Source organism: Heptranchias perlo, chromosome 38 (genome assembly GCF_035084215.1).
Source record: "Heptranchias perlo isolate sHepPer1 chromosome 38, sHepPer1.hap1, whole genome shotgun sequence".
Taxonomy (NCBI): domain Eukaryota; kingdom Metazoa; phylum Chordata; class Chondrichthyes; order Hexanchiformes; family Hexanchidae; genus Heptranchias; species Heptranchias perlo.
In genome coordinates this window covers 8,946,651-8,970,353 of record NC_090362.1, presented here as the reverse complement: position 1 = coordinate 8,970,353, position 23,703 = coordinate 8,946,651, and the positions used below count along the sequence as shown (strand labels likewise).

Genomic DNA, 23,703 nt, shown 5'->3' with positions numbered 1-23,703 from the left:
CTGGCATCACCCCCGAATGGTCTAGCTCTAATTTTAAGGTTATGCCCCACCTTGTTCTGGACTCCCTCACCACAGGAAATAGTTTCGAAATCCTAAATCAGTTGTGTGCCCCCTTTATATGCGTGGGGAGCGCTCTGGGGGAGGTCAGAACTCGTGGGGATGAATTTCCGCAGAGGTTTGCATCCCGGTCCGCTGTAACTTGGGCAGAAGAGCCAGGGACACAGAGTAAATGCCATTTTCGCAGGCACAGGCACGATGGGCCAAACGGCCTCCTTCTCTGCTGTACGATTCACTGATTTTCAAGGTTTCCCGTGGTTCCTCCGCCGAAGTTACGGCCGATTAGCGAGAAAGCACCCCCCCACCGTGATTTATGGTGAGGGGCCTCATCTAAGCGAGACTTGTGGCCATCTTAACAACAACCTCAGCTCGCCCGGCAAATGTGACGTGAATTGGGCGTGTATCTGATTTTCTTTGCGCCTCCAATTCTCAGCCCGCGTCCGTCCCCAGCGGGTGCCCAAAATGCCACTTCAACTTCATACGGTCAGGGCTTTGACTGTCAAATTCAAGGTGGCACAAGGCCCGCCGAATTGAAGTGCCAACACGTGGCACCGAGGGCACAGGTTAGATCCCCCACACTGACGAGGTCACAATCTCAGCTGCTCTGCTGTGAGAAAGTGTCAAGCGGAGGAGGAAGAGGAGGGCAATGTTGGAAAGAGAGAGAGAGATCCCCCGACCTCCTGTTTCATACCATCCAGCATCTAGCTCAGGAGGGATAATGGGCAAAGGCTTGGTAGCAGAGTGCCTGCTTACTGCCACTTTGGCATGTGGCGCACTGTTTGGGGAGCTTTTAGGGTTTTTAAGATGCAGATTGAAACAAAGCTGGTTCCCTTCCTGTAACAGTGCAGTTATCCCACCAGAGGTCTCTACACTACAGCATCTTGGGAGGACTCTTATTATACCCTGCACACTGAGGGGGACAAAAACCAAATGAGAAACTTTCCAGAAGTCCGTAAAAATCTCCTGAATTCAAAATCAATTTCAAAATTTTGTCTACAGCCTTGGAGCTCACCTCTGCGAAGAAGTTATGCACTATTACTGCAGACTCGACTACAGCACAAACTAAACGCGTGACAGGCCCGGAATTCCCAAAGACCTCCTCTGCTATCAGATGTACCACCTGGCCACCCATGAATCCTGCTCTAGACTTCGTTCCAAATTGCACGGATGAGTCATTAACATATTCTGGGCAAGCCCCTTGGGGCATCAGCAGCGCCCACCTTCAACACCCAGAAATTCAGGGCGGTGCCACAACACGGGAGGCCTGGAAAGGGCCTTCCCAGACACACAGCAGCCCTAATACTGCAGCCAAAGGATCAGCTCTGGAAGGTAATCTACCCCCTCTCTCCTTTATTAGGCCCGTAATGGTGTAGTTTCTGTCAGGACTACCAGGAAGTGGACTGGCTGGAATTTCCCAGGGAATCCCGGGAAACTCCGCCGACCATGCGGACTTGCCATGTTGGGGGGGGGGGGGTTGGAGTGGGGGGAGGGGGGGGGTTGGAGGGGAGGAAACACAGCGGGCAGAATTCCCAGCCTCCTCTGAAAGGGACAGAATCCCAGCAGAACCAGGGTTTTTGCACTGTGCCGGAGATGTGCCCAGAGTCGCATCAGAATCTCACCCCCTATAGCTTTAATAGTCTGCTTAAAAAGAAAGACTTGCATTTCATGACCTTAGGGTGTCCCAAAGTGCTTTACAGCCAATTAAGTACATAAGAACATAAGAAATAGGAGCAGGAGTAGGCCATACGGTCCCTCGAGCCTGCTCCACCATTCAATAAGATCATGGATGATCTTCTACCTCAACACCATTTTCCCTCCCTACCCCCATATCCCTTGATTCCCTTAGTGTCCAAATATCTATCGATCTCAGTCTTCAATATACTCAAGGACTGAGCATCCACAGCCCCCTTGGATACAGAATTCCAAAGATTCACAACTCTCTGAATGGAGAAGTGCTCTTGAAGTGCAGTCACTGTTGTAATGTCGGAAACGCGGAAGCCAATTTGCACACTGCAAGCTCCCACAAACAGCAGTGTGATAATGACCATCTGTTTTCATGACATTGGTTGAGGGATAAATATTGGCCAGGACACCGGGAAGAACTCCACTGCTCTTCTTCGAAATAGTGCCATGGGATCTTTTATGTCCACCTGAGGGGGCAGACGGCACTTCCGACAGTGCAGCACCCCCTCAGTACCTCACTGGAGTGTCAGCCTAGATTTTATGCTCAAATCTCTGGAGTGGGACTTGAACCTTCTTGACTCAGAGGTGAGAATCATAGAATCATAGAGAGGTTACAGCACGGAAGGAGGCCAATCGGCCCATCGAGTCCACACCAGTTCTACGCAAGAGCAATCCAACTAGTCCCACTCCCCCGCCCTATCCCCCTAGCCCTCCAAATTTTTTCCTTTCAAGCACTTATCTAGTTCCCTTTTGAAGGCCATGATTGAATCTGCCTCCACCACCCCCTCGGGCAGTGCATTCCAGATCCTAACCATTCGCTGTGTAAAAAAGTTTTTCCTCATGTCACCTTTGGTTCTTTTGCCAATCACCTTAAATCTATGTCCTCTGGTTCTTGACCCTTCCGCCAATGGCAACAGTTTCTCTCTATCTACTCTGTCTAGACACTTCATGATTTTGAACACCTCTATCAAATCTCCTCGCAAATGTCTCTGTTCCAAGGAGAACAACCCCAGTTTCTCCAGTCTATCCATGTAACTAAAGTTCCTCATCCCTGGAATCATTCTAGTAAACCTCTTCTGTACCCTCTTTAAGGCCTTCACATCTTTCCTAAAGAACTGAACACCGTATGCTACCAACTGAGCCACAGCTGACACCTACAGCATTACACTTATAGAATGACCCAGGTAAAACTACATCTAAGAATCTATCCATTTGGAACAAATGACCAAAACCCCAATCACTGTGTCCCTGGTGTGAGGAGGTGTAGCACGGACTGGTTGTAGTTACCTTCGTTTCAACTTGTCCAAGTGAAGTCCATCTTTGTGCCATCTGACGGTGGAGTCGCTCAACAAGTTGAAGAACTGGCACCAGAGCTTCAGGTTCCCAGAAGCATCTGAAAATTGTTCTGCTCTAATCTTTCGAATCACCTGAGGAGCTAAAGAAGGCAAAATATAGAGACTGGTCACAGGCGGCACAGAGAAACGGGTCTAAGAGCATCACTGAACGGTGGCCATTGAACAGCAAATCCAACAGGGCATTAACAGTTCAGATCTCATCCTAAACATGCCTGAAATCGCTCCCAGAGACATGCAGCAGAATAACTCCATTTTATGAGAAAGAAAGAGGCAAAGTCACGACTTATAAAAAAAAGTCTTTCTCGCGAGTAGGATAAACAGACCATTTCTCTGTTCCCCGCAGTGTATTCCTTTCATATGATAGGGATAGGGAGGGGCGAGGCCATGGAGGGATCTGAACACAAGGATGACTTTGTTTAAAATTAAATCATCAGTTTAAGTTTTATTTTTATAATGCAGTTTAACGGGGATTGTTACAAGAATGGAACGTGCTCTAAGAAACGCTAGGATTACTGGCTCATTTTTCCAACTGTGTTTGCCAACGTGCAATACGCTAAGGTTTCATTCCCACTCCTACCTTTAAAAGGGTTTTTAGTTGATTTGACCTCTTCTGTTTTCACTTCACTTTTAACAGAAGCAGATTTTGAGTCCTTGGCTGTCTCTCCTTTAGTCAGCGGAGAGGCTCCACTTTTATCTGCCGGCTCCTCGTAAAGCTTTGGCACTTCAAGCGTGGACATCTTCCGTGCCACGGTTGGGGAGCGTCTCTCAGCCGGCACAGTCTGCTGCACCGCAGAGGCCTGCAAGAGGGCCGCACTTCTCCTGGGAGATAATGGAAATAGGCTTGATTCTTCCTCCGTGTGGCCGGCATCCCCTTGTGTATGTTGTATTCTCTTCACTCCTTCCTCTTTCTTTGGCTGTGTTGGTAAGTTAAGCACATCAGAAGCTGTCACTTCAGAATCGTCCAGTTGTTTAGACCTGGGTAGAAAGATTTTGCGACGGGCCCCTGAAGCAAGCTCTGCTGGTGTGGCAGATGGGATGATGGGCGGGGCATCATTGAGCTTAATCTTGGCATTCGAACCTTGCAGAAGTGGGACTGCGGGTAAGTCTCTCTTTATTGGCTCATTATCCTCTATGCTTGTTGTTACCGTGTTTTTAAATGTTATGTTATCCACTACAATGGATGGCACTTGGCTTATTTCTGGCACTTGTATATCTGAGCTACCCTTTGTTACTTGTAAATCACTGCCAGAGGTTACATCTTCAATACTTGGTATTATTGGTTTTGGAACAGATACCGTTTCATTACTTGGAATATACGTCACTTCCAATAGCTTACTTCCATCTCCTGTAACCTCCTTCATCACACGGCTGTCTTCTACTGTGTCTACCAAACATGGGGCTGTGTTTTTATCCGTTTTGCCTTCAGTGTATGAAAGAGCAGTTACACCTTGCCCGTCCTCTGCATCTTCAAGACTCTTAACATCCAAGGTTGGCGGAAGAGTAGATGCCCCTTCAACATTTGGATATTTTGGTGCCGCCGTTATATTTAGCTCTGTATGGCTAACCTCAAGGTTTTCCAAAGGCAACGCCGTGACAGAAGTTGTTGGTTGCAGAGATGTCCATGTTTCACCAGTAAATGACACACCAGTAGTGCGGTCGAGTTCGGGAGTGCTTGGTGGCGTGACAACTGGGAGGGCAGGGTCAACGCTTGCCTTCGTCAAAGGTGACGCTGAGTTTAAGGTGTCCGTGTTAGATTCTTCCACGGTTGTCGGCAACGACATAACGTTGAGTTCAACATGGTGAACATCTGTCCCTATCAAAGGTCTATCAGAAGCACATTCTTCTTTAGTAACATGGAGATTTTCAGTGTTGGCCGGCAACACTTTTGGTGGAGCTTGGACAACCTCTTTCTCTAACAATGACTCCATGGCGGTAGGCGGTGATTTATAAGGATCTGTAACTTCTTTAGTTGGTTGCAATGTGCTTGTGTCTTCGTTATGCGAGGGCAGTTCAGGGGCAGGCGAGACATTTGTTGTTGCTTCTGGTTTTCTAGCAGCGACAGCAGGGGACTTTTCACCCAACAGAAAACTGGGAATCTTTAAATAAGATAGGAACTTTTCAACTATCTGAGCGCCAAAACTGTCCGGGGACACCTCTCGCCGCACATGCTCCTCAGGTCCTGCTTCCTCGACACTATCGATTTTCAGCAATTCACCTTCAATCTCTGCAATCATTTTCTCGGGTGCTTTTTCATCCGTAGCATTTGCCTCAGCAACACTTTCTTCTACAAAGGGAACTGCCAACTCAATAAAAGTTCCTTCCGCCAGCGTATCTGTGACAACTTGTTGACCTGCTGTGGTTGATACCTGCTTCGCTTCAGGGGGCACATTTTCTACAGGAACTGGGCCCTCTCTGGAGGTTTGAGGCACCTCCACGATTTGGGCGTGATCCGCAGCAGAGGCAGCAGTTGTGACTTCCATTGCTTCAACATCGGCCCTGAGGTCCAGGCCTTGCTGGAAGATTGTCTGTGTAGTCTGGTTTCTCCTCTCTGCGGCTGGCAGAGTTTCCTGATCATTCTGAGGCGGTGACATGCCCTCGCTGGGGCAGTCTCTTAGCTCCGGCTCTGTCACTTCAGAAGTCGTGCTCGCTGAAGTGGGATGCTCGTCTGAGATCTCATTTTGGTCAGAGATGTTCAGGAAATCCAATTTCTCCCACTCATCATTAAAAGCACCAACACTGCACACATCACCTGCCCTCTCAGGGACAGGTGAGACATCAGGTTCTGCCTGTTCCTTACACATCACAGTCTGAAATACAAAAAGAGATGAACCTTTAAATCAGTAACACAATTTATACCATAAGACCTCACGTACTGGGACTATTACCACTGAAGCAGAGAAGGTTAAGAGGAAATTTAATAGAGATTTTTAAAATTAAATTATGTGGGGTTTGAATGTGGTGAATGGGGAAAGAATATTTCTTCTGGTTGGTTATTCAGTGATGAGTGATCATCAGTTTAATATTGTCACACTTACTGGTACACCTTGACTTTGTGCGATAGTGTAAAATGGGTATTAGTGAGTCGACAGCCTGTTTTACATCTCTCCCCATTTTTATTTCCATTGAAGTTAATGGGGAGAGATGTAAAACGAGCTGCCGACTCGCTATCACCCAGTTTACACTATCGCACACAGTCAAGATCTATCCCAGTGATGAGAGAGATAAGGAGAAATATCTTGATTCAGAGTTGTTGAAGCATGGAATGCTTTGCCACAGAGGCCAGTGTGTTTTTTTTAAATGGAAATGTGGAGAAACATTTGAAGCAGAGGAAGAAACAAGGCTATGGGGACAGACCAGGACAGTGGGGTTGGTTTTGGATTGAAACAAAAACAGTAAATGCCAGAAACACACACACAGTCAACATCTGTGGACAGCAGAGACAAGTGAACAATTCAAGTGTAACCCTTCCTCAGGGTTGAATGAACAGTATTTAAATAGGAACAGAACAAAGGGAAGGGGGAAGAAAATAAAAAACACACACGAGGAGAGGCACGGGTCAAGTGACCTGTACTTTGCTTAAAAGAAAAACAGGAAATGGTAGGGTGGCAGAGATGGCATTTACATTATTCTCGGATTGTTGTAGCAAGAGCCAGCACAGGCACGATGGGCCAAATGGCCTCCTTCTGTGCTATATGATTCGATGATTTTACTGACCAGAGTTTTTTTGAAGTCATCAATCTAGATTCTCCGATTGGCTTTAGTTTAACCCATTTATTTTAAAAAAGGTTAACACCCATTTTAAAATAACACCGATCAGAAAACCTAGGCTACTCGCTCTACTCATGTGACCTAATGAAAGTGTTAGAGTGTCACCCTATAACCTTGTAGAAGAGTGTGATTTCCCCTGGTACTTTTTTGGATGCTTAATGCAATGCGGGAGGATTTCTGGGGTGAAAGTGCACTGTGCAATATTAGCGCACACTAAGCGCATTGGCATAAAAATTATTTACCTGCTATTTTAATAACCCAAGGTTAACCCTGTCAAGATAGTGAGACCAAAGAACTTTGTACAAATGCATTGCGTCCATATGTTCGTACCGTACAAAGCGATTTCACATTACAGAGACATTTTTTGAGGTCGACTTTACTAATTAGTGCTTCTGGCACAGAGTTACATGTGATGGGAGCATGTATCGAGAGTCGGTCTGTGGAGGTGAGTGTGCCCTGCATGAAGGGACCTATACCCACGTATTCCCGACATGCTCTCGTATCTTATTCCTGACACGCTCTACTATCATATTCCCGACATGCGCTCCTATCATTCCCGACATGCTCTCCTATCGTATTCCCGACATGCCCTCCTATGGAGCATTCATTCATAAAATCTGCACCTTTTTCTATATTTATGATGTCACTACGCTGAACACACAGGCCAACCCAGAATCTTAGAGGTAGGTACCTGATTGATTAGAAATGTAATGTCTACCTGAGTTATCACACCAGAATGTTGTCCGATTGCTCTTCATAACGAAGCATTGGTCTACGTGGCAATGAATGACAACATAGCCAGTCTTAACAGAAGAATCTGAAGTAACATTTCAGAAGGACATGAAGACAATTATTGGGACACATACTCTTACTGGCCGACCTTGAGCAAGATGTAAGACTCAATCTTGGGCATGAGATTGCAAGCGGAAGTCTGGTCACGCACATGATCACATTGGGTGGGTGACAGGTCACACTACATGATCTTGCAACAGTTCCTGGCTGTCTACCACCTGCTGGTAATCCTTTTGTTAAAGCCTCTTTTCTTAGTAATGAACCTAAACAGATTAAATTAAGGATTTATTTGTTCTTAGAATCATACAGCACAAATGGAGGCCATTCAGCCCATTGTGCCAAAGAGCTGTCCAATTAATCCTACTCACCTGCTCTTTCCCCATCATCCTGCAAATTTTTCCTTTTCAAGTATACATCAAATTGTCTTTTAAAAGTTACTGTTAAATCTGCTACCTTTCAGGCAGTGCATTCCAAATCATAACAACTCGCTGTGTAAAAAAAATTCTCATCTCCCCTCTGGTTCTTTTGCCAATTACCTTAAATCTGTATCCTCTGGTTACTAACTCTCCTTGCAGTAGGAACAGTTTCTCCTTCTTTACTCGATCAAAACTGCTCAAATTTTTGAACACCTCTATTAAATCTCCCCTTAACCTTCTCTGCTCCAAGGAGAACAATCCCAGCTTCTCCAGTCTCCTCACAAAACTGAATTCCCTCCTCCCTGGTGACCATTCTGGTAAATCTCCTCTGCACCCTCACCAAGACCTTGACATCCTTTCAAATTTAGTATAAAATTAACACATAATGGGGGTAATCTTCAACTTTGCTGCCTGGGCAGTAACCTAGCGGAGCGGATCGCCCAATTTCCATTACATTGAAATCCAAGGGTGGCCAATCCCCTCTACCTGGGTACTGCCCAGGTGTCGCAATAGAAAGGTGCCCCCAATATGTTCTGGAAAATTACTTTTACAGTAATCTACTGTAAAGAAATAGAACAACCACTCTACATGTCTTTTATAACAAATATCATTTGGTTCAGGTCCTATTCCAAAAACATCAATAAATGTATGTCATCACATAGCAAAGGCAAGGTTCCCAAAGAAAGAAAGACTTGCATTTTTATAGCGCCTTTCACGACCTCAGGACGTCCCAAAGTGCTTTACAGCCAATGAATTATTTTTGATGTGTAGTCACTGCTGTAATGTAGGTCCCACAAACAGCAATGAGATAATGACCAGATAATCTGTTTTAGTGATGTTGGTTGAGGGTTAAATATTGGCCAGGAGACTGGGGAGAATTCCCCTGCTCTTCTTCGAAATAGTGCCATGGGATCTTTTACTTCCATCTGAGAGGCCTCAGTTTGACATCTCATCCGAAAGACAATACCTCCGACAGTGCAGCACTCCCTCAGTACTGCACTGGAGTCCAGATCTTCCATCTGAGCATGTCATTCCATGGAAGATTTTTGAAATATATCAGCTGGTATTCCACATACATGCAGGATATACTTAGACCGAGGAGCTGTAAAAAGGGTTTTGTCATCTGGAAGCCAGGGAGTGGGGGAAAAAAGCTGACAAATTCTAACCACTGTCATCTGAGAAATTGTTCTCTATTTATTGTCAGCTGTGGCTCAGTGGGTAGCACCTCTTGCCTCTGTGGTCATAAGGGTTATGGGTTCAAGTCCCACTCCAGAGACCTGAGCATGCAATTGAGGCTGATACTCTGGTGCACAATAACTGAGGGAGTGCTGCACTGTCAGAGTGTGCCGTCTTTCCGATTAAATGTTAAATCAAGGCCCCCATCTACCCTCTCAGGTGGATGTTAAAGATCCCATGGTACTATTCAATAAAGAGCAGGGGAGTTGTCCTGGCCAATATTTATTCCTCAACCAGTATCAATAAAACAGGTTATCTGGTCATTATCACATTGATGTTTGTGGGACCTAGCTGAGCCTAAACGGATTGCTGTGTTTCCTACATTTCAAAAGTACTTTGGGACAGCCTGAGGTCGTGAAAGGCACTATATAAATGCATGTCTTTTTTTTCCTTTTTGTTAATCACACTCTGTGCCAACAGTGCTCGAAGTATGGTATCTTTGTGGCCAAAATTTATCAACCCTTTTAGCTCTTTGAAGTTCAGGATTAAATAAATGCTGTATTTATTTGAGAAGGGCCCAGATTTAACTCTGCATTACATGATTACATGGCACAAAGGGCTAGAATACAGTTTAGTTCCAAAGTCTCCTCTCTGTGCTGAATCCTATGTGCAATGAGTGGTTAGTTGAGAGCTGGCCATAATTGGGCAAGAAACTTGAGTCCAGGCGAATGGCTATTTTGGGAAAAGAAAATGTTGAATCGGTCAATCAAAGAGGCTACGAAGGTCGGGGTTAGGGCATATTGTCCTTGTATATTATCTCAACTTTTACTTTGCATCTACGCTACACCACACTTGGCTCCAGGAGTGCATCTAATCCGTGCTAAAGATGTCTTGAGAGGACAGGGCGGGGCAGCGTAGAGAGCAGAGAAAGACAAGAGGGAGAAAGTACAGCAGAGGAGAGCAGGGAAATAACACAAGAGAGAGAAAGTGCAGCAGAGGAGAGCCGGGAAATAACATGAGAAAGAGCAGCAGAGGAGAGCAGATAAATAACACTAGAAAGTACAGCAGAGTACACCCGGGAAATAACACGAGAGAGAAAATACAGCAGAGGAGAGCCGGGAAATAACGAGAGAGAAAATACAGCAGAGGAGAGCCGGGAAATAACATGAGAGAGAAAGTACAGCAAAGGAGAGCCGGGAAATAACATGAGAGAAAAAATACAGCAAAGGAGCACCGGGAAATAACATGAGAGAGAAAGTACAGCAGAGGAGAGCCGGGAAATAACATGAGAGAGAAAGTACAGCAGAGGAGAGCCGGGAAATAACATGAGAGAGAGTAAGTACAGCAGAGAAAGGGCGAGTGATACAGCACAAGGGAAGAAAACAAACACAAACAGCAGACAGTGAAAAACGGACAAACAAGGAAGACAGCAAAAAGGACTGGGAACAAGAAGGAACATGAGCATCAACAGTAAGTTATGCTTTAATATAGAAGATAAAACAAATGTATGATGAATGTTTCTGCGCCTTTTATATACATGATTCACTCCTGCACACAGGAAAATGCACTCAATAGATTTGTTTACAGGTCAGGAAGCAGCTATAATCAGTAGGATGGTGTCACATTGCTCAATGAGTTCATTGTAAGAAACAATCCAATCGTAAAACAACAAAGGAAGATATGAAAGGAAATAAAATTAATGTTGACATGAAGTAGTAACGGGCTTCAAACTCCATTCCTATCACTTCTTCAATCTGACCACCATATCATTCAAACTGAAGACAACACAGGGTGAAGAGTGTTAATGTTACTCAGGGCTCCCAGTGCAACAGACAACACTGTACTGAACAGATTATGGTGTCTTCCCTTCCTTCCAACAATAATCAGAGATCTAACAGGTCAACATTACAAGGTGTATATTGAATTATTAATACTAACCAGGTAAAACTGCATCCCAGACACATAGCTCTTTAAAAAGTGCAACACACCAATAAATCAATGCATTGCCGTCATACTAACTGGTCGAGGTTCAGGAGTGTGGAACGCGGTTCATTACAGGCATGTGAATAAGCTGAGGTGACCTCCATCAGCTTACTGTTCCAGCCTTTGGAGCTCTTAATATGACTCCTATTATGACACAAGTGAAACATTCCTGCTCCTCCTTCCTCCTCTCTATGGCAGTTAAAAGCATCCTAAATGAAATTATTCCATGGGCAGGCTCAACTCCATTCCTAATGGATACGTGTCCTCAGCGCAGAAGTACACATAACAATTGGTACAAATTGGCACTCAACTGTGGTCAGAAAGAGCTGCGTAGAAAATGGAAAAGCCACACTGATGGAAGAAGAACTTGCATTTATATAGCGCCTTTCGGGACATCCCATAGCGCTTTACAGCCAATAAAGTGTAGTCACTGTTGTAGTGTAGGAAACGTGGCAGCCAATTAGCGCACAGCAAGCTCCCACAAACAGCAATGTGACAATGACCAGATAACCAGTTTTAGTGATGTTGATTGAGGGATAAATATTGACGAGGACACCGGCAAGAACTCCCCTGCTTATGAAACGTTTTACGTCCACCTGAGAGGCAGACAGGAGCTCGGTTTAACATCTCATCCAAAAGACAGCACCTCCGGCAGTGCAGCACTCCCTCAGTACTGCATTGGAGTGTCAGCTCACGTCTCTGGAGTGGAACTTGAACCTACAACCTTCTGACTTCAGAGGCGAGAGTACTACCACTAAGCCACCTTGGAGGTGATGGTGTACCCATGCACCTGCTGCCCTAGTTCTTCTAGATGGTGGAGGTCGCTGTTTTGGGAGGTGCTGTCAAAGAAGCGTCCTGTAGACAGTACACACTGCAGCCATGGTATACTGTGGAGGGAGTGGATGTTTAAACCAGTGGATGAGGTGCCGATCAAGCAGACTGCTTTGTCCTGGATGGTGTCGAGCTTCAAATGTTTTTGGAGCTGCATCCATCCAGGGAAGTGGAGGGTATTCCACCACACTCCTGACTTGTGCTTTGTAGGTGGTGGAGAGGCTTTGGGGAGTCAGGAGGCTAGTCACTCCCCAGAGAATATCCAGCCTCTGACCTGCTCTAGTAGCCACGGCATTTATGTTCAGTTTTTGGTCGATGGTGACCCCCCAGGATGTTGATGATAGGGGACTCGTCGATGGTAATGCCACTGAATGTCAAGAGGAGGTGGTTCAAATCTCTCTTGTTGGAGATGGTCATTGCCTGGCATATGTGTGGCATGAATGTTACTTGCCACCTATCAGCCCAAGCCTGGATGTTGTCCAGGTCTTGCTGCATGCGGACATGGACTGTTTCATTATCTGAGGAATTGCGAATGGAGCTGAACACTGAAAACATCAGCGAACATCCCCACTCCTGACATGATGGAGAGAAGGTGATTGATGAAGCAGATGAAGATGGCTGGGCCTGGAATGCCACCCTGACCAACTCCTGCAGCGATGTCCTGGGGCTAAGATGATTGGCCTCCAACAACCACAACCATCTCCCTTTGTGCTAGGTATAGGGCCACTGTAGACTTTCCCCTGATCTCCATTGACCAGTTTTATTAGGGCTCCTTGTTGCCACACTCGGTCGAATTCTGCCTTAATGTCAAGGGCAATCACTCTCACCTCACCTCTGGAATTCAGCTTGTGTCCATCTTTAGACTAAGGCTGTAGTCAAGTCTAGAGCAGAGTGCTCCTGCCGGAAAGCAAACTAAGCATCAGTAAGCAGGTTATTGGTGAGAAAATGCTGCTTGATAGCACTGTTGACAACTCCTTCCATCATTTTGCTGATGATTGAGAGTAGGCTGATAGGACGGTAATTGGCCGCATTGGATTTGTCCTGCTTTTTGTGGACAGGACATACCTGGGCAATTTTCCACATTGTTGGGTCGATGCCAGTGTTGTAGCTGTACTGGAACAGCTTGGCTAGAGGCGTGGTTAGTTCTGGAACACAGCTCTTCAGCATTACAGCCGGGATGTTGTCGGTACCCATAGCTTTTGCTGTGTCCAGTGCACTCAGCTGTTTCTTGATGTCACGTGGAGTGAATCGAATTGGCTGAAATCCAGGGTGCCTTGGCACTTTGGATTCAAAACTGGCTTAGTGGCAGAAGGCAGAGGGTGATGGTCGAAGGTTGTTTTTGTGACTGGAAGCCTGTGGCCAGTGGGGTACCACAGGGATCGGTGCTGGGTCCCTTGCTGTTTGTGGTCTACATTAACGACTTGGATATGAATGTAAAAGGTATGATCAGTAAGTTCGCTGATGATACAAAAATTGGTAGGGTGGTAAATAGCGAGGAGGATAGCCTCAGTCTGCAGGACGATATAGATGGGTTGGTCAGATGGGCGGAACAGTGGCAAATGGAATTTAACCCGGAAAAGTGCGAGGTGATGCACTTTGGAGGGACTAACAAGGCAAGGGAATACACAATGAATGGGAGGACCCTAGGCAAGACAGAGGGTCAGAGGGATCTTGGTGTGCAAGTTCACAGATCCCTGAAGGTGGCGGAACAGGTAGATAAGGTGGTAAAGAAGGCATATGGGATACTTGCCTTTATTAGCCGAGGCATAGAATATAAGAGCAAGGAGGTTATGATGGAGCTGTATAAAACACTGGTTAGGCCACAGCTGGAGTATTGTGTGCAGTTCTGGTCGCCACACTACAGGAAGGATGTGATCGCTTTGGAGAGGGTGCAGAGGAGATTCACCAGGATGTTACCAGGGCTGGAGCGCTTCAGCTATGAAGAGAGACTGGGAAGATTGGGTTTGTTTTCCTTGGAGCAGAGGAGGCTGAGGGGGGACATGATTGAGGTGTACAAAATTATGAGGGGCACAGATAGGATGGATACTAAGGAGCTTTTTCCCTTCGTTGAGGGTTCTATAACAAGGGGGCATAGATTCAAGGTAAAAGGCGGGAGGTTTAGAGGGGATTTGAGAAAGAACTTTTTCACCCAGAGGGTGGTTGGAGTCTGGAACTCACTGCCTGAAAGGGTTGTGGAGGCAGGAACCCTCACAACATTCAAGAAGCATTTGGATGAGCACTTGAAATGCCATAGCATACAAGGCTACGGACCAAATGCTGGAATATGGGATTAGAGTAGACAGGGCTTGATGGCCGGCGCGGACACGATGGGCCGAAGGGCCTCTATCCGTGCTGTATAACTCTATGACTCTATGAAAACTGGTATCTGCGATATGGAGACCAGAACTGTGCACACTTGCAGTATTGTGCACAGTTCTAGTCTCCATACCGTAGAAAGGATATAGAAGCATTGGAGAGGGTGCAAAAAAGATTCACAAGGATGATACCAGAACTGAGAGGATATACTTATCAGGAAAGGCTGAACAGGCCTGGGCTCTTTTCTCTAGAAAAGAGAAGGCTGAGGGGTGACCTGATAGAAGGTTTCAAGATGATAGGGTAAATGTAGAGAAAATGTTTACACTTGTGGGGGAGTCCGAAAGTAGAGATCATAAATATAAAATAGTCACTAATAAGTCAAATGGGAAATTCAGCATCGCATGTAGTCTTGTATTGTAGCTTCACCAGGTTGGCATCACGTTTTCAGGTACACCTGGTGCTGCTCCTGGCATGCTCTTCTACACTCCTCATTGAACCAGGGATGGTCACCTGGCTTGATGGTGATGGAGGAGTGAGGGATATACTGAGCCATGACGTTACAGATTGTGGTGGAATACAATTCTACTGCTGCTAATGGCCCACAGCACCTCATCAATGCCCAGTTTTGAGCTGCTGGATCTGTTTTTGGTCTATTCCACTTAGCACGGTAGTAGTGCCACATAACACGACGGACGGTGTCCTCAGTATGAAGACTGGACTTGGTATCCACAAGGATTGTGTGGTGTTCACTCCTACCAACACTGTTATGGACAGATGCATCTGCGACAGGTAGACTGGTGAGGACGAGGTCAAGGAGGTCATTCCCTCGTGTTGGTTCTCTCACCTCCTGCTGCAGGCCCAGTCTATGTCCTTCAGGACTCGGCCAGCTCGGTCAGTGGTGTTACTACTGAGCCACTCTTGGTGATGGGCATTGAAGTCCCCCACCCAGAGTACATTCTGTGCCCTTGCTTCCCTTAGTGCCTGATCCATCAGCTGAGGGAGGGCGGTAAGTAATAATCAGCAGGAGGTTTCCTTGCCCATGTTTGACCAGAAGCCATGAGACTTCATGGGGTCTGGAGTCAATGTTGAGGGCTCCCAGGGCCACTCCCATCCAGATCTGAACTCACATTCTCTGGATTATTAGTCCAGGCCTCTGAAGTACTAGTGGGGAGGAAATCCTGTAAACTGCGAGCCCACTGAATGAGGGCTTCCTGAAAACAGCGATCCCACTGAGTGAGGGATTCCTGAAAACAGCGATCCCACTGAGTGAGGGATTCCTGAAAACAGCGATCCCACTGAGTGAGGGATTCCTGAAAACAGCGATCCCACTGAGTGAGGGATTCCTGTAAATGGCGATCCCACTGAGTGAGGGATTCCTGTAAACGGCGATCCCACTGAGTGAGGGATTCCTGAAAACTGTGATGCCACTAAGTGAGGGCTTCCTGAAAACTGTGATCCCACAGAGTGAGGGATTCCTGTAAACAGCGATCCCATTGAGTGAGGGATCCCACTGGACCTCTTAAGCAGATGGTGCTGAAGTTCATCACCTCGTTCTACATTTAGGCAGACCACTGTGCCGTCTTAACCAAACTTTTTACATAGCTAGGGAGACTAATCAGGTCTAAAATGCTTAATTTTTCTGTCACATTTCTCACTCAGAGTAATTAATGCTGTTGTATTTTGAATGTACAGAGGCGAAGATTTAAATAGTGTCAAATCAAAATATAAAGACCCTTGGAAAAATAAGGGCGAGTTCACAATGCATGCCGTTATTAATGCACAAATCGCCCCCAAATCAGGGCTAAAATAAAGATACATCGTGAGTAGCGTGGTTGATTTACACCGCTTCACCGTTTGCTGCGCACAAACGGCATTTCGCCCTCAATCTCCCCATTATTTTTAAGAACTGGATTTGTACGTTAAACTTAAATTAAAGTAAAACATCACAAGGCGCTTCACAGGAGCGTTATCAAACAAAATTTGATACCAAGCCACATAAAGAGATATTAGGTCAGGTGACCAAAAGCTTGGTCAAAGAGGCAGGTTTTAAGGAGCGTCTTAAAGGAGGAGAGAGAGGTAGCAGTGCGGAGAGGTTTAGGGAAAAAATTCCAGAGCTTAGGGCCTAGGCAGCTGAAGGCACGGCCACCAATGGTGGAACGATTAAAATCCATGATGCGCAAGAGATAAGAATTGGAGAGCGCAGAGATCTCGGAGGGTTGTAGGGCTGGAGGAGGTTACAGAGATAGAGAGGGGCGAGGCCATGGAGGGATTTGAAAACAAGAATGAGAATTTTAAAATCAAGGCGTTCCCGGACTGGCAGCCAATGTAGGTCAGCGAGCACAGGGGTGATGGGAGAACGAGACTTCGTGCAAGTTAGGATACAGGCAGCAAAGTTTTGGATGAGCTCAAGTTTATGGAAGGTGGAAGATAGGAGGCAGGCCAGAGAACATGGAATAGTCGAGACCAGAGGTAACAAAGGAATAGATGAGGGTTTCAGCAGCAAATGAGCTGAGGCAGGGGCGGAGACAGGCAATGATGCGGAGATGCAAGTAGGCGGTCTTGGTGATGGAACGGATATGTGGTCAGAAGCTCATCTCAGGGTCAAATAGGTCGCCATGGCTGCGAACAGACTGATTTAGCCTTAGACAGTAGTAAGGGAGAGGGATGAAGTCAGTGGCTAGGGAACGGAATTTGTGGCGGGGACCAAAGACAATGGCTTCAGTCTTCCCAATATATAGTTGGAAGAAATTTTTGCTCATCCGGTACTGGATGTCGTACAAGCAGTGTGACAAATGAGAGACAGTGGGGGGGTCGAGGGAGGTGCTGGTGAGGTAGAGTTGGGTGTCGTCAGCGTACACGTGGAATTTGACGTTCTGTTTTCGGATGATGTCGCCAATGCAAATTACAATTTTTTTTTCTTGCTTTTCCTTTTTGTCTCTTCTTTCTCTCTCTCTTAATCCAATCTTTCTTTCTCTCTATTTATTTCACTTTCTGTAGCTGATTTAACACTAATTTAGCCTATTTTTTTCTCCATCATTCCTCTGTTTCTTTCACAATCCTTAAATCTCATTCGTAAATGAGAAAGACTGTTGGTCCCGTCGTTCACTAAGGTCCCAGATGCCCTGTTATCAGCTCGAACTTCCAGCCAGTTACGGTGCAAACATTTTTCGAGCTGAAGGGTGCAGGAAAAAGTCTAACTAACGGCGCACACCTTGAGAGGCCCCATTCCAGCATGATTTGGGCCAATAAAGTACTAATCCCTCTATTAGAAGTGTGAAAAACAAATCAGGCACGTACCTGGCTGAAACTCCCTCCATTGGAACTTAGATTTTGTGTAAAGCATAACAATGCATTAAACAGACGAGAAGCACATAAATTATCGTACAAAAATGAAAATATTAGTTGATTCTTGATGCTCTGCTTGGTGAAATGAAATGGCCCTGATTTTGGCCATTTGTCCTTAATTTTTAGGGCCTTGTCCCTGATTTTCATGCCTGCAGGTTGAGCGACACATCCCAAAGTGCTTACAAATGTCTATTCATAGCTGCAGTTTATTTATGACCATAGCTCTTGCATATATATTCTTATTTGGATGATTGTTGATCAAAGCTGCTTGTCAAAGGGCTGGAAAGAGAACTGTGCACTGAGTTGTCAGTCTTCTCCAGAAACCGGAGTTGCTTCATATTGAAAAGTGTGATATCCTTATTTAATATCAATAGAACATTATCTGTAAGGCTGACAGTGACAGCCATCTTTGCAACATTTGATGAATGAATCTTCATTTGATTTCTGTGCTTGAAACCTCTGACTATCCTTTCTAAAGTACTCACCAATACCTGGTGACAAATATAGATTACTAGTCCAATACTCTCCTGGCCGGCCTCCCATTTTCCACCCTCCATAAACTTGAGTTTATCCAAAACTCTACTGCCCGTATCCTAATACCACCAAGTCCTGTTCATCCCGTCTGCTCGCTGACCGACAATGGATCCCAGTCCGGCAACGCCTCAAATTTAAAATTTTCATCTTCGTGTTCAATCTCCCCATGGCCTCACCCTTCCCTATCTCTGTAACCTCCTCCAGCCCTACAACCCTCCTAGAACTCTGTGTTCCTTTAACTCTTGCGCCTCACCAAATTCCTTTGCCCCACTATTGGCAGCCGTGCCATCAGCCGTTTAGGCTCTAAACCTCTCCACATCTTTCTCCTCCTTTAAGACACTCTTTAAAACCAACCTCTTTGACCAAGCTTTTGGTCACCTGTCCTAATATCTCCTTCTTTGGCTCGATGTCAAATTTTGTCTGATTACGCTCCTGTGAATCTCCTTGGGACGTTTTACTACCTTAAAGATGTTACATAAATGCAAGTTGTTGTTATTGATAAGCTTGGAAGTAAACATACAAGCTTCAAGGACCCATGGCCGTTGAACTTTTGCACAGTCCATATATGAGAACATAAAAATACATAGAACAGAGAGGCCATTCACCCATTAAGTCCGCTTCTTCGACACAGCATGTACAAACCATCCCATCATGGACTCTACCTCACATGTTTAATCTCCTCAGGGAAAGTTGTGCATCAATACTCCCCGAGCTACAATGGTCATCAAGTGAAACTCCAGAATATTCATCCCTCCTCACAACTCCACTATCCAATCCAGGCCTACTGCCCTCAAGAAAGAATGAGTTGGCATTTATATAGTACCTTCCATGTCCTCAAGACATCCCAAAGCATTTCACGGCCAATTAATTATTTTTGAACAGTTGCTATGCAGGCAAAAGTGGTGGCCAATTTATGCACAATAAGATCCCACAAACAGCAATGACCAGCTAAACTGTTTTTTTGGTAGTGCTAGTGAGAAGGAGAAATGTTGGCCAGGACACTGGGCTTCTCTGAATAGTGCCATGGCCTTTTTACGTTCACCTGAGCAGGTAGATGGGACTTAGGTTTAACGTCTCATCAGAATGATAGCAACGCAGCACTCCCTCAACACTGCACTGAAGTGTAATTAAGTCTTTCAATTCTCCAAGCAGTTTATTCCATTTAAATCTCTGGGTCCTTATGACCTGATATTTCTTGCTCGGTAAACTGAGCTCTCAGTGGATTTACTCTCAGACAGATTGTTAATCTCCACACCCTGATAGCTAACCAACCTTGCCTTGCATGACAGATTTTATACTTTCATACCCTAGATTTACGATAGAAAATTAATGTTCATGTATTGTATTTCTGCCTCCATAAATGTACAAGTTGGAATGTGTGTTCTACAGGTTTTGTCTTACTACATGGACAAAGTGTCAGAAATGCCACAGAAGCCATCATCTATAAACAAAGGGTACCCAATGCTCAGTGCATTAAATCAAGGCTGATGAGTAATTTTCTGCAATGTTACCAATAACAAGTATGAAATGTGCAGGTAAAGCGATAGGTAATTCCAACACAACTGTTTGTACGTATTACAAAATCACTTGGATCAATCCCCGTCGACTAACATCATTGTTTGGATTTAGCAGACAAGGATTTTCTGCAGTTTGACTGATTTGATCTAAACTTAACACTTGCAGTGAGAACCAGAGAGCCTCTGTCCCCACACGTTAGTATGTGGAAGACACTGTAATGGAGAAGGAAGCTAAATTGCTTCCTGGGTAGGGTCCTCATCCTTCAAATGGACGCAATCTTCAACTGCCGGCTCTCTATAAGGACTGAAAGAAAGATGATGCAGCTCAGGGGCGGTGCCTTTATATGGAGCAGGAAAGGAAGGCCATACTGACTTCATAGCAAGTTAAAAGGACTGCATCTTTCTTACTTTCTTCATCGACAATCTGGGCTGCCCGTTGCAAAAGAAATACAACACAGCTAATCTATTTATAACTCTGTCAGTAACTGAGAAACCATATAAAACTCCTTCACTGTACCACACCTCCCGTTATGATATCTTCTTGCGTGGTTTCCAAAAGAAAGTGCTAAAGAGAGGGTCGACTTTATTTTTAATTAGTTGATATTTTCCTGGCAGTTGTGCTTCTTTACATGTGTTATTGATATTATATGTATCCTACATAGACGAGTATGTGGTTTTGCCTCCCATTCTGGAGGTGACCCATCACTGCTATCAAAAGCACCAGCCAGAACAGATGTCATCACATTCAACTCCTGTCAAACAGTGCATGCTTAATGCTTCTATAAATAGGCCTGAAGTGTCTCTTGCATTACCCTCTAGCCCAACTAGAACGCAATCTTACATGACGTCAGTCTACAAAAGGAAGGCACTTACCTCAGGAAGGGTTTCACAAGCCAGCTGCTGTATTGGCGAGGCTGATTTCGGGCCTTCTGCAGGGTCCCCTTGCATGTGCGGCACCACAGCCTTTGCTTTATCCTCGGCTTGAATGACTGCTGATGGGTGCAAGGGCTGGAAAGTGGGCAATGGCGTCGTATCCACAGCACAGAGAGGAAAATTCAGGTCCTCTTCAGCCCCTTTCCCTGTTAGGTCTACGTAACTTACGCCACGCTCTGAAGGTTCGTGGCTGTTGATGGACTCTATTACTTCAGTGGTCTGCTGAATATCATCAGTTATGTTGTTGTCAAATGTGTCTCCCTTCTGAACTTCTGGATGAACACATGGCAGTGCAGTGTCCATTTCGAAACTGGAGGTTTCCATATTTGGCAGATCCTCAGATGCCTTGTCTTGTTTAGGGTGGCACCTTGGCATTGCAACCATTAAGTAGGGCACTTCAACACTCTCACTTGTAAGTGCCTCCTGGCTGTTAATGGGCCCCTGGAGCTGGGGGTTAGCTTCGTCAATAGTCTCCGTGACTTGAGGTAAATGTGGCTGCTTGTGCTTCTTGGGTTCCTGAATAGTTCCAAAGTACATATCTTTCATAGAGAAATACACATCTCTGGCAGGAGACTGGAGACTGGAATACATTGGCCCTTGATCAATGGGTATAGTTGCATCATTTGTGAACTTAGTCACTTCAGGTTCTGTGCCCTTGGGTGACCGGCAATTTAATGGTGAAAGGTCCTTTTCTTTCCCGGTACGCACAATTTTCGGACTTGAAGGCACTGCTGAGTGTTGCCTTTGTCCTAACATCACTGATGAAACCTGCTCATCAATCTCGATATAATCCCCAGACTTAAAGGATTTGGGATCGCCACGTGACTTGTTTCTCTTTAAGGTATCTGAGAGGCACTGTGCTAAAATACCAGGGTCCTTGCTGCTATCGATACCATTTAGTGCACTTTCATCACAGATTCCCTGTGACTTGTCCTCTGCTGTTACCACCATTGGCTCACTCTCTTCTTCTGAAAGCTTCCTCTTTTTCTTTTTCGCTGCAAACTCCTTACCTGTGGGTCTTGTCGCAACAAGGTCAGCTATTTCGTAGATGTAGTCGATGAAAGAAATGCCATTTTCAACCAAGTCTTCCTGTGAATTATTCACTGGTGGTTTCCCATCTTTAACGGTGACAAGCTCAGTCCCTTGGGGACCGGGCAAGTAGCCATTTTGAACCTCAGGTTCCTTTATAACAGCTCTTGGCATACCTGCCATGTTCTTATGTAATGCTGCCTCTGGGTCTGGGACGCGCACTTTGACAACATCCTCTTTACTGCTCGAAGAGTCAGGTGGGCTGGCGTTGGCCACGACCTGTGACTTCCGTTTCCGCTGAGCCCTCTCTGGACTCACCGTTCTCAGGAGATCTCGACGTTGAATGTTGGCAGCATGTGCCATGTTCTCCTTGCCCCTGATCCGAGTCTCCTCCAACCCCCGCCTTTTGGTCTCCGCTTTCTGTTTAATCCTGGCAAACCATTGCTGATGAATCTTGTATTCGTTCATGGTGCCAACCTCCAATACGCCAGAACAGGACACAATCCCTTTGTTGTTTCTGGCTGAAGCCTGGTAAATGGCCGCATCATCTTCTGTACACCTGTTGGCACAAAACTTTCTTGGTTATGACCAACACCGCACAAAGGTGAAACCAAAGCCAATCCAACCAATCAACGAGTACACTTATATTGAACGACCTTTGAGGTCAGGTTCTATTACTTCGGATAAATACTTGAATAGGAAAAATTTGCAGGGCTATGGGGAAAGAGTGGGGGAGTGGGCCTAATTGGAAAGCTCTTTCAAAAGAGTCAGCACAGGCTCGATGGGCCGAATGGCCTCCTTCTGTGCTGTATGATTCTATGATCACCGATTTAAAAACTCAGGTGTTTTTCAGATTTTCATTTTAGCATCAAAAAAAGAAAAAAAATCAGAATATCACTAAACCTCAAGAAAGCAAGCAACAGACTAAAAGCACTCACTGGCTCTAGATTGTAGTGTTTACAAATATCTTTAAGTGTTCTTCCTGTTTATGCTCCTATTCTTTAGGTCCCCTGCCATTCCATACACTTCCTGCACTGATCATCATTTCACAGGTCATGTCTCAGCTTATGGTGTCCTCAAGGGCACACTTTGCTTCTACTCTCAGCTGCTTTACCCCAACATAATGTGTCAGTCACGGCTCAGTGGGTAGCACTCTCGCCTCTGAATCAGGGGTCGTGGCTTCAAGCCCTAATCCAGAGACTTTAGCAAGTAATTTAAGCTGACACCCCAGTGCTGTACTGTCAGAGGTGCTGTCTTTCAGGTGAGACATTAAACTGAGGCCTCATCTGTCCTCTCAGGTGGAGGTAAAAGATCCCATGGAACAATTTAAAGAAGAGCAGGGGAGTTCTCCTGGTGCCCTGGCCAACATTTATTCCTCAATCAACATCACTAAAACAGATTATCTGGTCATTATCTCATTGCTGTTTGTGGGAGCAGGTGTATCCAAATTTGTCTGCCACGATTCCTATGACTACACTTCAAAAGTACTTCATTGGCTACAAAACGCTTTGGGATGTCCTGAGATCGTGAAAGGCGCTAAAGAAATGCAAGTTCTTTATAAGCAGTAAGAGAGAAGCTCATCAATCAGGTTTAATGCAGCATGACCAGCAACGTCAACAAGTGAACCCTTCAAAGCTGTTTTCACCTCCAGTCCCAGGATGCAAACACATCACACTAATGACATCATCGCACACATTGTGTGTGCATGTCATCATCGAATGTGGGTGATGACATCACTGGTAAGGTGCGAACGCATCTCAGAATCTACCAGGAACAGGTGAATTCTAACTTTTGAAAGAAAAAATATTCGGCGAAAATCATTTTTTAACCAATCTACCAACCCAGAAAAATCCAGGAATTTACTGGTTGAAATCAGTTACAAATTATATATTTTAAAGATCTCTATTCATATTACAGGAGATGGGCTGGCTTCTCGCTGTTGTCTGCGGCATAATAGGAATGTCCCAA

General features: G+C 45.4%; 1 protein-coding gene across 1 annotated transcript in view; it reads right to left on the bottom strand.

Annotated features, from left to right (window-relative positions):
• Positions 1–23,703, bottom strand: part of alpk3a (alpha-kinase 3a) — a 69,710-nt gene that overhangs the window by 26,034 nt on the left and 19,973 nt on the right. The window contains exons 5-7 of the mRNA XM_067973395.1: positions 20,647–22,294; positions 3,673–5,902; positions 3,028–3,175 (exon numbers count right to left, since the gene is read on the bottom strand). Of these exons, the coding sequence (XP_067829496.1) occupies positions 3,028–3,175; positions 3,673–5,902; positions 20,647–22,294 (4,026 nt within the window). The remainder of the gene's footprint in view (positions 1–3,027; positions 3,176–3,672; positions 5,903–20,646; positions 22,295–23,703) is intronic.